The following is a 15,480-nucleotide window of genomic DNA, read 5'->3' as shown; positions in this document are numbered from 1 at the left end:
CACAAAGTTAAGTGAAGACTAATTTACTGTTCTGCTTAACTTATATGTTGACTGGAGTCTTTGAAAATGCTCTTCATTGTTGAAAGCCTAGACATCTATTTGAAAACCTGCTGTGGCCAATTGAATTTCAAATCTTAGCACTACGTCTCTAGAAGTCACATCTTTTTAATGAAATACTGATTCCCTTAGTATTCATCTCCACGTATGTACATTCATACACTCAAGTCTAAGGACAGTTTTGTTTGTTTATCAGTATTCATGCATGTCACCTATGATCCACAGTCCTATATTCTCATACTTCTCTTTCAACATGAAGCCAAGGATAGAGCACGAGTTCCAGAACTATATTATGGTTTCTACTTTATCTTCACTTCTCCAGGGTTATCACCTCCACTGGTAGCTTTCTCACTGACAGTAACTTTCTCAAATTTGACATTAATGTTTTTTGCTTACTCTGCTTCAAAGAGGGACATTTCATGCAAGGTTCAAAACATTGACAAAGAAAAACTATTATTAAAAATTCCAGAAAGAGTCTTTTCTGAAAAGAGTCTGTGACAAAACCAGGAAACTTGGATGGAAGTCCTATTTTGAGTAAAAGTGATTTTGAACTTCACTTCCAAAGACTTTCACTCCCATGACAGAGACCTTTTAACTTCATCTAAGAACTTAATTCCAGTAATCTGCTGATGTACGGTTTAAGCTTCACTGTGGAGGACAGTTTACACTTCCATATCCCTGGAATTTAGGAATCAGAAATAAGTATTCACAAAGTCCTCTGCCTGTAAGTTCAGAACCATTATATAAATAATGATAGAGTGACACTATTCTCATATCATTTACTAAAAAAAGGCAAAATGAGATCTCCTCACTTAGGAATAACTGATCAAATTGAATTGGTTCATCATCTGATAGGAGTGTTGAATGAATTAGTAAATAGGCTTGCTTGTTCCCATCTGAAAGATAATTAAAGTGAGGAGTGATGATTTAAGACCTATTTTCAAAGAACTTGGAGATAACACAAGATTAGACACCAACAGGAAGTAAATGTAAGTATTTCTCTTCAAAGTTGGACAAATCAGGAATGAATTTGAGAAGGATTTTTTATTTTCTTGCTGGGAAAACTGCTGAGTGTTTTTCCTACTTGCTTTTGCTGACCAGAATCTTCTGTACAGTAAATTCCCACCATCCTGTAACAGTGATGCAAATGGAAAGATAACTAATAAAGTTTTTAGTAGTATTCTCCCTATCAGGAGTACTTCTAGATTGTCAGTTTTCCTACTCATTGAAGTCATTGGATAGTGTGATATGATGAAGTATTTTTCAATATGTGTGTCTGAGTCAATCAGATTCTTGACTTACTTCATGGTTAGGTCACTGACCTTTTTTGAGATAACTGTGGCTAGTGCTTTATCACTTATTGCAATTTGAAATGTTTGTCCCTTTAACTCTGTTAGGCAGAAAGAAGAATTCCTTTCTCTTTTGTTTTTCTGCAGGGAAGTTATACACCACTTGTATAGCTGTTGTGCTTTCATTTGATATTAATAGATTTCAAACTTCTAAATGCTTTTTTAACATGTTGCAGAGTGATCCTAGGGACTCTCGACACCTCAGAGCTCTCACTGGATGAAAAAACTCTAATACTTTTAATCATAATCTAGTAATGCCTGTGTCATTGTGATGGTTCCCAGCAAAAGTTCACCCCTGAGATTTGCACTGCAGATCACGAGTTTTTTAACTCAAGAAACCTTTATGCTTTGTATTGCTTTCAGGATGGTAATTCTGCAGTTTTTATTGAAGATTCCCTACCCATACACATGGTGTTTTTGTGGGGAATACAGCTTGGAGTCACTAACATTGTGGATATTCTGAAGCAATTTACCTGCAACTTTTCTTTAAGGTGTAATTTCTGTATGCATGTTTGCAGTGCATGCTGTTTATTGCTTACCTTTGAATGTCTGTTTATGGTTACCAGGAATTTCGAGATTGGGAAGAAGTGAAAATATGGGCCAAACTCCACCCCATTTATGTAACAGCAGTCAAAGTATTAGACTGTGTGCCCCATTAGTATTGCTAAGACAAGCATGCTTCAGTGTCATGTACCTATAAACACTGCATTGTCAAGAACAGCTGGCAGTATGCAGATTTTCTTGTTTTCTGAAAGACTGACTCCATTTTGAATTAAGGCAAGTTGAACTATTACCCTAATAGATAGTTTTAGATTAAGCCTAAAGTCTGGTTCTAACCTGATTCAGACTCTTAACTGCGGAAGAATGGAATGCTGAGCATGAAACTCAGAGTGGAATACAATTTAAAATACTTTGCAAGAACATTAAACACCTCCATCTCCTGAAACCTTATTGTAGTAAAGAAGGCAAAAGAATTGCACATCACACAAAACATGGTTGACTGAAGTACAGTGGTAACTAGACTGTTTTTCAGTCATGACCTAAATATTCACACACAACCAGTAACTAGCGTGGTCAGATTGAAGTACAACAGTTCATTCTTCCAGTTTTAAAGGGAGTTAACTTTTCCTACCTATATTTAAACCCCCATTCAATGGAAGTCTTTCTTGTAAACCATAAGAATGCAAAGGGTTAAAGCCATGTTTTAACATACTGTTCAGTGAATGGGGTCCTTTATCAAAGGAGTTAATGTTAACAATATGATACGTTAGAGGGAACTTTCCATCTGCTGTTCAGTGAGTACAAGAATTGCATCTGCAGTTGCTTCCCTAGTAATGTGATAAATGTAGCCATATTCTAGGACTCCTAGCAGAAAGAATGGATGGTGGCAGGGATGAAATGATACAAGCACTGAACACATAGAGTAGCAGGAGTTTTCTCTTTCTTCCTCAAGAAGACGTACTACTCAGTTGGGACAGGGAATATTTGGAGATCAGGAGTGTCTTGTCCACAAGTCCCATTAGGGAAAAACATGCAAAGGAACAAACATTTGTTTTCAAGTCCACTACAAGAAGAAGGAAAATTTTATTTCTCAGGTGTGGTTATTGCAGGGGTTGTGATAGTTCAGCTGAAGAAAGAATTGTTGAAATGGTGAGAGAGAACAGAGAAAATGGAAGGGAAATAGAAAAATTAAGACCTGGATTTTGTTTTCTTTTTTAACTGCTTTCCACAATACTAGTCTTTGAAATTAATAACTTGAGTAAGAAAGGCAAAGTTGTGTCTGTCTATAAAAATTTTGTAAAACTTGTCAGATGACTGATAAAATACAGAAAAGTATGTTGCGAGAGCAAATATGCTCAAGAGTGGAGACAGCTTGGAGTTAACTGATTATTTTTCACAGTAGTTACTGCATTTTTGAAGTATTTTCACATTTTACATGCCTCAGCAGGTAATATAGGATAATTTGATAACTGAAGAATTTATTGGGATAGGCTGCTTTATAGAAAGTTTAGATTCATTGCACTTTTTCTTGTTTGCAAATGAAGAGAAATGAGATTGTTTCATTAGTGTCATAAACAGCTTGGTGATGTATCTGTTCAGGATTCATTTATTACTCCACTTGAAGATTTTAAAAGCATGCAGAATGTGACTGTAGCTCCTTCCTTTTGTTTTGGGCTGCAAGAGTATCTTCCATATTCTCTAGTGCTATTAATGCCGTTGTCTCTGTGTTTATTGTTCTTACAACATCTTCAGAAGATTCTCTGGTTGATTTGAAAGGTTGGTACAGTTCAGAAAAATAATTTTTAGAAACAATATATGTTTCATTTCTGAATAATGACACACACAGGTATCTACACTAAGGCTTTAAGACAAACTAGCTGAAATACCATTGATGAGCTTTTTTTTTTTAAGTCATGAATGAAGATTGGTCTTCATGCTGTCTCCTTTGTTTTCCCATTAATGGTAATGTTAATATGGTTCCAATTACTGTCACTGCATAGGAAAGGATATTTTACATCTCTTACTTGAAAGAAGACAGATCTAATAGTGCTCCCCTACCCACTGGTTGTCTGTCAGTCATTTTAGTATGCTTTGATTTTGTAAGACTCCTCTCTGCTGTTACCATTGCTGTGTCTTTCCATCCTTTTCTAACAAAAACTCCCCTGAGCTGCCTAGTTGCACTGAAGTATGCCTGATGGCCTACAGGCACCTAAATGGAAGTTCTTTTAAGTTCTGAAAGACAGATGGAAAACCATGGATTTTTCCAGTATCATACTTTGTTTAAAGCAACTGCTGGAAGTACACTTATAGCAATCTTTGGTACATATTTTTTCATATATTAATTACTACTGTGTAGCATTCAATTACTAATAAGGAAATGCAGATTATCTTGTGTTTGAGCATCCTTATTTGAGAGGAACAAATGTTTTTTGTAAGCAGCAAGCTCAGTATTAGCCAACAGCGTACTCTGACAACGTCCTGCATTGTGTTAGCAGCACAATAGTCAAGACATCAAGGAACATCCATTTTTGGGACATCTCAATACAAACCACATAATGATAAACTGGACTGAATGTAGTAGAGAGCCACCAGAATGGTCAGGACTGGAGCATTTGCCCTGTGAGGAAGGGCTGAGGAGGGGTTTGTTCAGTCTGGCTCTGGGGTGCCTATCAGCAGTGTTCCTAGTGCCTACAAGCGTGGAGATGGAGCCAGGCCCTTCACAGCAGGGCATGGTAGGGGGATGAGAGAGCATCAGTTGAAACAGGAGATTCTGGCTTTGTATAAGGACAATCTTTTCACTACAGCCAAGCATGGGCAGTCTCCATCCCTGAGTTTTCAAGACCCAAGTGGCTAAAGCTTTGAGCAACCTGGTGTGATTTTATAGGTGACCTTGCTCTGAGCGCGATGTTGGACTAGATACCCTCTGAAATCCCATCCAATCTGAATTATTTAATAATTGTTTTACATTTGCATCGTTGAGATCTTATTTTTAAGGGGTAATTTTACTGAGGAATAAATGGAATATTAGGCAGCAATACACTGGCCTCTCATAAGTCATTGCAAACACCAAGGCCATCCATTACATTAATTTTTAGGGGAAAAGTTGCTTTGCTGTCCCTCATTGCTAACTGTAGCACTTGTAGGAACATCTCCTTGACAGATAACAAGGTATGCCTGTACTTTGAACTCTGCTTATCAGAAAATCAAAGCTGTTATGTATGATATAAAGGACATAGCAATCATTTGCTAAATTATGGCAGTTTGAACCCTAACCTTCTCACCTACTCTGCCAGGTTTTCAGTGGGGAAAAGGGAGGGGAAGTAAGCAATCTCTCTGCTAATATAGTAGTTACATATGTCTTTTCATATGTCAGAGGAGCTTTGTCTGATGGTCTCCCAGTTAGCCTCATCTTGAAAGATTTGCCCCCACTTTCTCATTTCTCTCCCTGTCCTTTTCTGGGAAGCTTCAGTGATAACCTTTCCTTTTCTTATTTTTTCATACAAAAAACTCCATAACTGTATGGAGCAGAATTTTAGTTTTTGTATTCTTAGTTACATAAAAGTTGCATTTATGGAGTTAAGAACTTACATATTTGTATGTTCATTTCTGTTATAAGGAGGTATATGGCATTCCAGACATTTTTCTTCTGCTTGTAGCTGTCTGTGATTTTAATGCTTTTTAGATTTTCTTTGTTAAAAAGAGACAGTTATTGCTGTTGTCACTGATATAACTGGTGTTCTGTCAGTCATATTGACTTTTTCTCTTTTTGCATTAATGGAATTAAAAATCATACAGTAATTATCTTTTATTAAGTATATAATTACATCTAAAAATATCTTAGTGAATTTTCTGTTAAATCAGAGGAATGGCAGCATATACAGCCACAGACAAAAGCTATTGTGGAGGGTAGAAGATTAGGTTGCTGATACATATTTAAGTTTCTTTTCTTCATAAACAGTGTGGAATTTTTTTATGTTTCGAATGTGTAAAATGTGATTTGAATTTCATTATTTAGACTGTTATTTTTGTTACTCTCAGTCTCTGGTTTACTGCAAAAGTTTTATCAAAGTTGTATGAGATGGTTAATTGCCTTTTGCTCAGTAGTAATTTCTTTATAGGTCTACAACGTATCTGTATACCCCCTGCATGACCCATAATATTCTTTCAAAATATCTTTGCATTCCAGTTTTAATTTTATGGTTTTTAACTTTAATAAACTGCTTATGCAACCTAGTTTGTAGAAAGAATAGCAAAGGGAAAAGGTTGGAGAGAAAAGTATATGCAATGTACAGATCAATGTGTTCACAATGTAAATCTTCTAAATAATAGAAAAGGCAACTAACCTTGAAAGTATGAACATCCAGAGAGTTTATTTCCTTAAGTGACATTCCACTTATGCGTTTATGGTTTAGACTTGACCTATGTGTGTATATCAGAAGTCGTCAGCAACTTCTTTTCAGTGTCTGCAGAAGTTTAAAGTTTGTGACTTAAGATATATTTTTTTAAAATAGTTGAAACATCTACTAGCTTTAGCAAAGAAGGTTTTATGATTTCTTTCAGAGTTTGGGTTTTGTGTCTATGTATGTACGTGCGTGTTTGGGTGCGCTGTTCTTTATTCACTGTGGCACTAATGTGGATTGATTAGTTAAAGAAAAAAATTTATTTAAGAAAAAAAAAATCTATTAAAGAAAAAATCTATTCCCTGGAGAGGATCTACACTGTATTAGGAATATTGATTGATTGTTCACCTCGAGAACTTCATGTCAATTTGATAGTTTAGTTATAGTTATGTCATGTTTCTTTAATTATCAGTCTTACATTTGTTTCAGCTACCATCTAGAAGAATTATTTCCCTAGCTTATCAGTGAAGGGAATGCATACAAATGCATACCAAGGGGCAGTTTGAGCTGGCAGGGTCAGTAATATTACATCAGAATGTATTTGAACCATATAAAGTCAAACTACCTGCACATATTGGCACTCTGAAACCTCCCAGAATACTGAATTAGCCTATACACAGAAAATGTGACTGAAGACATAATGAGGTTTTAATAAATATACTTTGGGTTCTTTGCTCTTGGATTAAAATGTGTTCAATACAGAAAACCATATTGCAGAGCAGGGACTGTTTTCAATCTGTCGCTTCAAAGTGATTTTTTTTTTTAGTGAAGTTTTTATTTGTTTGAGTAAAGATGTTGATTAGGCAATGAAAAATCTAATCATGCTTATTCTGCTGCTTGTGCAGATGTTCGGTCCACCTCAGTTCAGCATGGTTTTCATACTTTCAAGATTGGCGACTTTTGCCATTTTATGTGCTAGTGCACACAGATGCAAAAGATAGCTTTGTGCAGTGTATCAAGGCTGTGCCAGAAACAGTAGAACTGTTCAGCTTCTTCTGACTGCTTTTGGCTTTGGGTGCTGCTGTCTGCACCCTTTTGCTTGGCTATGTTTCCGCTTTAGACGGTTGCCCTGGACTTTGGAGAATTCTGAAGCTATTTCCTGTGGTATCTCTTCACTAGGCTTTAGAGAACTCATTTCATAGCCTTTCTGTTTGAAAAAGATGAATCTTTTATCTTTCTTTGGGCTTATTTTGAAGCTTCATTCAAGGGATCTTGTGAGGTGGTAGTTTCCATTTTTGGATTCACAAACTAGTTATCTCTGTACCTAAATCTTCTGAAATAGCTGATTCCTATGTTTCACATTTGTATAGTTCTTTATACATTAGAACTTATCATCCCCAGAAACATAAATAAGAACACAAGGTTATACATCTTGACTAATGTACCTAGGCAAAAAGAAAAGCAGCTACCATTAGATTCCTAAAAATTACCAAGGTGACTCTATTCTCCTGTTTATGTATCTAAAAATAGTTTCTGAGGAGGAAGCAGTGGAATTATATCACATCCCTTATTATATGTTTACTGGTATCTTCAGATCCTTTCTTTTTATTAAAGATGCTGTTACTAATGTCTTCATACTGATAAAGTTGAGTTAGATTATTTGAATAGATAGTGTGTTTATTTCATTGAAGCACATAAAAAAGAGTTAATCAGGACTCTGATTACTCAAACCGGCTAATAACAGTCTAGGTAAGTGACACTGAGCAAACTAAGCATGCATCAGCAGCACTGAACTATCAGAGTTGCAACCATACCCTGTCTCACTTTTTAAAAAAAGCATGACAGGAGTTGCTCTTCTTTTTTTAAAGTAGCCCAAAATTAATAATTTCACTTTTAGGAAGTGAAAGACTAGATTTGACATCCATCAGAGCTCCAGGATTGAGAGAAAACTCCCTACTGAAGTTTTTTTATGAAATTCTCATGACTGAAGTGTAACTCACAGGCATAGGCTAGGCTGAAGCAGTCTCTACCAATATTGTTGAAGCTATGTCTCAGTTCAGGAGCTAATCTTAAGTTTTACAAAGTCAGAGTCAAATAAAAGGAAGCACTATTGCATAGTCCAGAGACAAGGAAACAAAAATGTATTTCAGTCCCTGTCAATCAGCATGATTCAGCAGATATATCTAAAGCAGACACATCTTTTATATTGTTTATTCTTCCAGTTCTTAAGAGATGGAACACTCATCATGATAATTAGCTCACTGTAGCTGTTGTAGAGGAATTAACAGAGATAAGCAGTTGCTTATATAGTAATTCATCATGATGTGCCTTATAGATGTATATTCTGCTGCTCCACCTTTAATTTTGCTCTTTCCGAGTCATGTAACAGGTTAGTGAGAAGATCAGTGCAGCAGCTAACCTGTTTCTTTCTATGGAATAAGGCATAGGAATACATGGGAAGTATGCATGTTCTCATCAGGTGATGCAGGGAAACGTGTCCAGCCCTGGTGTATTCTGGGCATTAGTCTAGTTAGGATAGAAGGAATACATGGGTTCTACATGCTGAAGAATTCCTGTTTATTACAAAACTAATTTTGAGTTTAGGTGTCCTGAAGCTACAGGTAGTGTGAACCAGATGTTTATCTTGCTAAGTCTGGATGTTTGGAACTAGCGCTTCCTACACACCGTGAAATACTATGTGGAAGTGTTTCCTCCAAGGAATTTGTTTTGACAGAATGAGGATCAGAGGCCAATGCAAAATAAATGCTTAGAATGCTGCAAAACACAGAAATCTGCTTTGAAGCAAGCAGCTTTAAAGAAAGCTTCTAAGCTTTCTCTCGCAGATTTTACTGAATCACATGCAAGAGTACTGTATGTTTAATTACTTGATACGAAGCAAATGTGACATCTGGTAAGAACTTACATGTTAAATCAAGTTTCCCCTTTAGCATTTAAGCTATGTGTTTCTGGATTTTTTTTTTTTTTAATTACAACCTGAACCAGGAATAGTGTGCTATAAAAAAATCTCAGCATGTTGTTTGGGGAAAATAAATATTAAGTGAAAATTATATCAGCAAACAAATTTTTCATTGTTTAAACAATTTGTAGATGACATGCTTCATCTTCTGTTTTGTCATTATACTCAGAACTTTTTTGTTGTTTGTTGAAGGTATTTAAATGTGTTGTTACTAAGTGCATTATTTTAGACCAGATCAGAAATAAATTATTTGTGAGGCATGAATGAAGCAAAAAATAGTACAAAAGACTGAAGTGCCTATAAACCTAGTGTGAAAATCTTCATAAAATATGTGTATTTAAATGAAGAATGGCAGTTTTCTTACTCATTTTGTAGTAAATATTAGAGCAGACTTTCAGTTTGTGAAACCAGCTAGATATATAACTCATCTGACTTATGTGCAGTGCTGGAAAAGCTGAACAATGAAAGCATTTGAAACTACAGATCAGAGTTCCTACACTTGCAGTTACTTAATGGCTAGCGTGTGAATGCAGTTCCGGGGAAATTTTTGATTGTTCAGAAAGGAACCAACCAGTTTTTAATACCAAGGATCAACAAGAGAACCAGTGGAAGCCAGATCCTTTGAATGCCAGTGTTTGAACTGGAGTCTCACAGTTTGCTGCATGTAAGGACAGCGTTTGTGCAGTCTGTGGCATGACTTTAATTTAGGCCTATCTAGACCACTGTTACTCCAGTGACTCCAAGTGGGACAATGAAGAGTAAGGAAAATTCAGTTCTGTGCTTTTGTACTTAGCTTGGGAATCTTTGGAAGTGAGGAAACCTTAACAGCCAGACTCAGTTGCAGAAGGTGACAAAGTTAAACTGGGATTTGAACCTCATATTACAAGTCTGGGTAGGATTTGATGAAGGATGCTAAATGACAAGGTGACATAGGATTAGAGACAAAAGAAAACCAGAATTAGGAGAGTAGGGCTACAAGATAAGAATGGAAGTTGAATAAGATATGAACATAGGTAAGAAGAAAAACAGATGCCCTGTGTATAAAGAATGAAAATAGAATTGGAATTCAGAAGACATCAGGGCTGGTGCTGGGACAGAGAGGGAGAAGGGGAGGAACATTAGAGGACATGTTGGGACTGGAAGTAGGTTTGCAATAGGTTAGGGAGGAAATGTCTGTAGCATTTAGGTTATGTTGCAAATTTGGCACTGAAACAAAGCACAGACATTTGTACAAATAGAAGAGTATATTCTAATTATTTTAAAAATCTTAAATCTGGAACTGACTCAGCTGCGGACTCTGGATGATTTCAAAACTTTCAGGGTTTTCTTAATATTTTTAAACTTGCAAATAATTTCTAAAATGTATCCCCAAAAACTTCAGGTTGGTTTAATCAGGTTTGCAAAATTAGTAAGGGTTAGTGTTTTGTATCAGGTTGGTAGAACTTCCTTTGGAAGACATATTATTTGTATTTGCTTGGCATTCTTTCTTATTAGTAAGCTTAATACTAGGATTTGCTGCTTCTGGGATGCTTCATTTTACAAATTTATTGTCTTCTAATGTACTTCATTGTTCAATTACCTTTTTGAGTACTGCTGTGCATCTCAAGTTTTGTAAATGGGATAGACAATGGTAAAAAAGAGTATTTCAGTTAGTTAAAAACATTACAGTTGCTGTCTCATGTAAGAAGTTGGAAATGCTAAGTGAATCTCACTTTATACATACATGATAGAAATCTTTGATTATCAATATTAGGTTAGGCTGTGCTGATGTGTTTTGTAGTTCCTCCATTCAAAAAAAACAGTTGGTTGCCATACTTTCTTCTGTATACACACTGCATGATTTTACCATGAAATCCTTCCATTTGCTCTCATTTTATGCAGATTTTGACAAATTATTATTTCATTATCCACTGTTTGCAAAAACAAACTCCTCTGATTTGAAAAATCTTTAAACCATCCTTACAAACCAGAGTGTAAGTCCCTCTCTGAGTACTTCATCTTCTACTTTACTCTAGAAATAACTTTTTTTATAAGCATTGTGTCTCTGCGTTAGCAAACTTCAGGCATCATTGACTGGTCAACCTAATGGCACAGAGACATAATGAAGCTGGAACCTCATTCTAGATGATTCTTACATATGTTTTTTTCTTTTCCATTCCTTTTCATTGGATCAATCTGTAATTTCCCTTTCATTCTCAACCCTCATTCTTCTGTAAGATTAAAATCTCTACTCTTTCATTATATCAAGTTTGCTAAAATTTCTTGATGGAGAAAAATCCTGCAGACCCACATTCCACAGGGTTTTTTTCCGTAATAGTAGTATTAAAGCATAGGGTGGTTTTGTTTTCTTTTGTTTTCCCTTAGAGACCATCTAGGCAGATGAAGGAATGTGTTTCAGCACATTGTGTTACATGACTCTATACACATGCACACACACTTGTGCTGAAATAGTAGCCAAGAAACCAGAGATACTATCTGGCCAAGTAAAAGCAAATATGACAAAGAAACTCTGAATGGTGCTACGGTGGAGGAGTTACTAGTCCGATCAACAGTGTAGTAAGGTCAAAAGAAAACTGACCCTTTGTAACCTTGTCAGTACAAGACAGATCACGCACATGTAACCTGCTTCAAATTTCCAAAACAAAGCAGAAAAAAAAAAACATTTCTGAAGTTACTGTTCATGACTGGGTTGAGAAGCATGCTCTGGAAGCACCCAGTTGATTAAGTAGAATCGTCAGAGAGCTACAGACTTCTCTGGAAAGTATAGAAAACAGATACAGAGAAGTACCTACTTCTGCTTTGGATAAGTTTATGCGTGTTTCCAGTGTGGAAGCTCAGTACAGCACAGATCATTGAACCTCAGACTAATCCAAGGTCTGAAGCTGTGGACAGGAAGGTATTGTTTGTGTTGAGGTGGAAGGTGCAAATTTGTTGTTTAGAGTCAATAAATATAACTAGTAATTAAATAAATTTGTGGGTTTCACTGCACTGTTGGCTGGATGGCGTGTATCTTTGTGAAGACTTACTCATTTTGGAACAAAGCATTCTTCCCAGGATTGTAAACAATGTGTATACCAGAAAATATTTAGTGTCATGTCTGCAGCCAATCATGTGCAAAATACGGAGAATTCAAAAGTGCTGAAATTTTTTTTTTTGTATCATAAAATGAAAATAGGAACATACAGTCAGGAAGGAGTGATGAAATACTTAAAATATTAGCACTTGAAAAGCGTACCCAAACAAAAATGACAATAGTAGTCGATATCTAGATAGGTAACTGGCATTTAGCAGTTTGAGTGCAGTAACACTGAGAACAAATGTCTTACTATTGAAAAAGAAAATTGTTTTTAAAAGAAAATTGTTTTTAAAAGAAAAACCTTTTCATGAGCTCAGTAAGCAGAACTTCCAATCTCAGCCTGTGTGGGAACAATCTCATTCAGGCATTGGACTGTTTACACATACACAGATGTCTTCGGAGTGATTATCAGGGGCATCATAATGGCACCTGTTTGTTCTATTCAAGTTAATTCCAGTGAAAATTACTTCCTCTTTGTGCCTTAGAAACATTCCTACATCTGAAATCCTCAGGGAAAATATCTGAAGTAATCCCCTTGTTTTTGTTAAACACTCTCAATCCCACCTAAAGATAAGGTGCTAAATAGAATGGAATTGTGTTGCGACTGCAATTTGACAAATGGCAACTAACATAACAGCCATGCTGGGTTAGAGTAAAGGTTCATCTGGCAATCTAACCATTTGTTGTTAAGTGGCTTCGGTGTGAGAAGTACCATCTTCCACTTACTAGTTATCAAAGGATTTCTCTGCTGCAAGTTGTTCAGTGTTCTCTTGAGAAAGTGTTAATTTTTAGCATCCCCAACATCTTATGGTAAGGAATTTCACAGCTCTCATGTATGAATAGCAACTTATATTTGTTTACATTCTGCCTCATTAGTTGCTTTCTCATTCATCTATGCGAAAATACAGTCGACTCCTATTTTCGTTCTCCATGCTGCTCATGATGTTACAGGCTTCCTATTTCTTCCTTTTCCCTCTCTTTTCCAAGCTGTAGAGTCCTATCTTGCTGAAGTAATTTACTCCACACAGTGCGATTGTATAAGTGTGCAATGTTGCTTGTTGTCAAAGGCAGTCCTAACTACCCTTCTCTGATGCTTTGCCAGCTCTGTTCCTTGTGAGGTGAAGTACTAGGATGGTTGTCAGCACTCAGTAATGCAGGCAGCAACATGGAACTGCAAAGTGACACAGGGATTTCTGTATTTTCTCTATCGCTTTTACAGTAATTCCCAAAATGCTAGTTTTGAGCATTATTTAAAACTGAACCAAAGTTTTAATGGATTTATCTATTATAATTCCAAGATCTCAGTCATGAATGAAAACAGTCAGCTAGGAGTTCATCACTCTATGTAGATGGAGCATTTTTTAAACCTGTGATTTACTTTGCATATATCTCCTTTAATTTCATATCTTATTTAATGCTAAGATTCATGAGGTTTTCTACTGTTCTTCACCTCACTCTAATTTTCTACAGTCCAATAATTTAGTATTCTATCAGCAAACCTTTTTATACCTCATTTTTGAGACTGTCTTGTTAAGTAGAATGAATGGGTAAAACAGATGAAGTCCACCTCTGAGTGGAATATTATTTATCTGTCACTTAAAATTACATTGTAGTGATTTTCTCAAAGTTATACTTCATTTCCGCTTTTTTTGAAGGACCTGTGGTTCTGAGTGACTGTGGAAATTAATACACCATTGTGGTCTGACAGTTCTTCATGTCTTTGGGTGCAGGAAAAAGCAGTGTAGCTGATATTCATGATATCCCACGGGATGCACCATTGATATCACTGTTGTCTAATACCACTTCTCCCTATCACATGTAACAAATGGTGGTAAAGAGAGGAGATATTTCCTTAGTATCTCTCCCTGGAAAAGACTTCACTACATGCATTTGTGTGCCAAGAAACAGATTCACATTGATCTAACATTTTTAAAAATAAGAAAAATAAGGTATACTGTGAGGTCATTGTCATTTGATTATTAACTACATATTTAGGAAAGCCATAGACTGAGTTTTCCATACATTGTGTTGCATTGTCATTATAATATTGAATTTTCCTAATTATGTTTCAAATACAGGTTACAATAGTTACATAGATAACCATACCAATACCTATGAAACTCTTCAAAATACTGTATTGGTTCTTGAAATTTATACCTGCAATGAAGAGAACTAGCATATATTCTGTGTTTGCTTATTTTTGAATCATTAAAACTTATTTTTTTCATTTTCCTTTCAGGTACAGACAAATGCAGCTTGGCACAGAAAGCAAAGTAGCTGAACTTCTTCACCAAAGTAAGTTAAAGTCCTTTGAAACTGAACATGTTCAACTCCTGCAACAAGAAACAGCTAAGAATCTTTCACAGTGCCAAATGGAATGTGAGAAATATCAGAGAAAGCTGGAGGTATGTTATATAAAGAGACATTTTATCGGGCATTATATAGTTGTTTTCAATTAGAATTTAAAATGGAAAAGTTTGGAGGGAAAGTAACAAAGAACATAACATGGATGAATTAGTATCTCCACCAAATTCTGCCGAGGTAGGATTGAACAACAAAGCTTATTAAGTTTCATCACTTTAGTGGAGAATAAGACTTCAGAGAGAGGAAGAAGGCAAAACAATCTCTCATGGAGAGATGTTGAAGAGAGTGCATCATTCATGTGAGGTATATATATCTGCTTGTATCACAAAGCTCCTTATGTCAGTCTATGTGATAACTGTAGGGAAAGAAGACGGTTTCACCAGATCAGTTACAGTGAATTCAGTATCATTATTTAAAACTAGGATCTGTAATAGCACTGTTACATAATAAAATACTTTTTATTGATATACAATTCTGGAACAAATTTTTACAACTAAAAAAAGTGAAAGAGAGCATGGTGTATACAGAATTGAAAAGACTGTATGGGGGGGTAGCAAGGGGGTCAACCCAACTTGCTACTCCTAGCATGGTGGGTTGACCTTGGTTGGGTGCCAGACACCCATCCAGCCACTCTCATTCCTCTTCCTGAAAAGAACGGGGCTGAGGTAAATAAGTCTAATAAGTCTATAAAGTACACGAGTTGGTATAAAGATAGGGAGATCACTTACCAGTTACCATCATGGACAAAACAGATTTGACCTGGGGAAAACTAATTTCACTTATTACCAATTGACACACATTTAGATGATGGGAAAC

At 35.9% G+C, this 15,480-nt stretch overlaps 1 protein-coding gene across 6 annotated transcripts in view; it reads left to right on the top strand.

Moving 5' to 3' along the window:
- PIBF1 (progesterone immunomodulatory binding factor 1) overlaps positions 1–15,480 on the top strand; it is a 111,195-nt gene that overhangs the window by 50,566 nt on the left and 45,149 nt on the right. For all 6 annotated transcript variants that reach the window (XM_027646854.1, XM_027646863.1, XM_027646881.1 and 3 more), the window contains one exon: positions 14,540–14,705. In XM_027646854.1, the coding sequence (XP_027502655.1) occupies positions 14,540–14,705 (166 nt within the window). The remainder of the gene's footprint in view (positions 1–14,539; positions 14,706–15,480) is intronic.

Source organism: Corapipo altera, unplaced genomic scaffold, assembly GCF_003945725.1.
Source record: "Corapipo altera isolate COAL_440 unplaced genomic scaffold, ASM394572v1 0, whole genome shotgun sequence".
NCBI classification, from domain to species: Eukaryota; Metazoa; Chordata; class Aves; order Passeriformes; family Pipridae; genus Corapipo; species Corapipo altera.
This window is presented reverse-complemented; position numbering and strand designations above follow the sequence as displayed.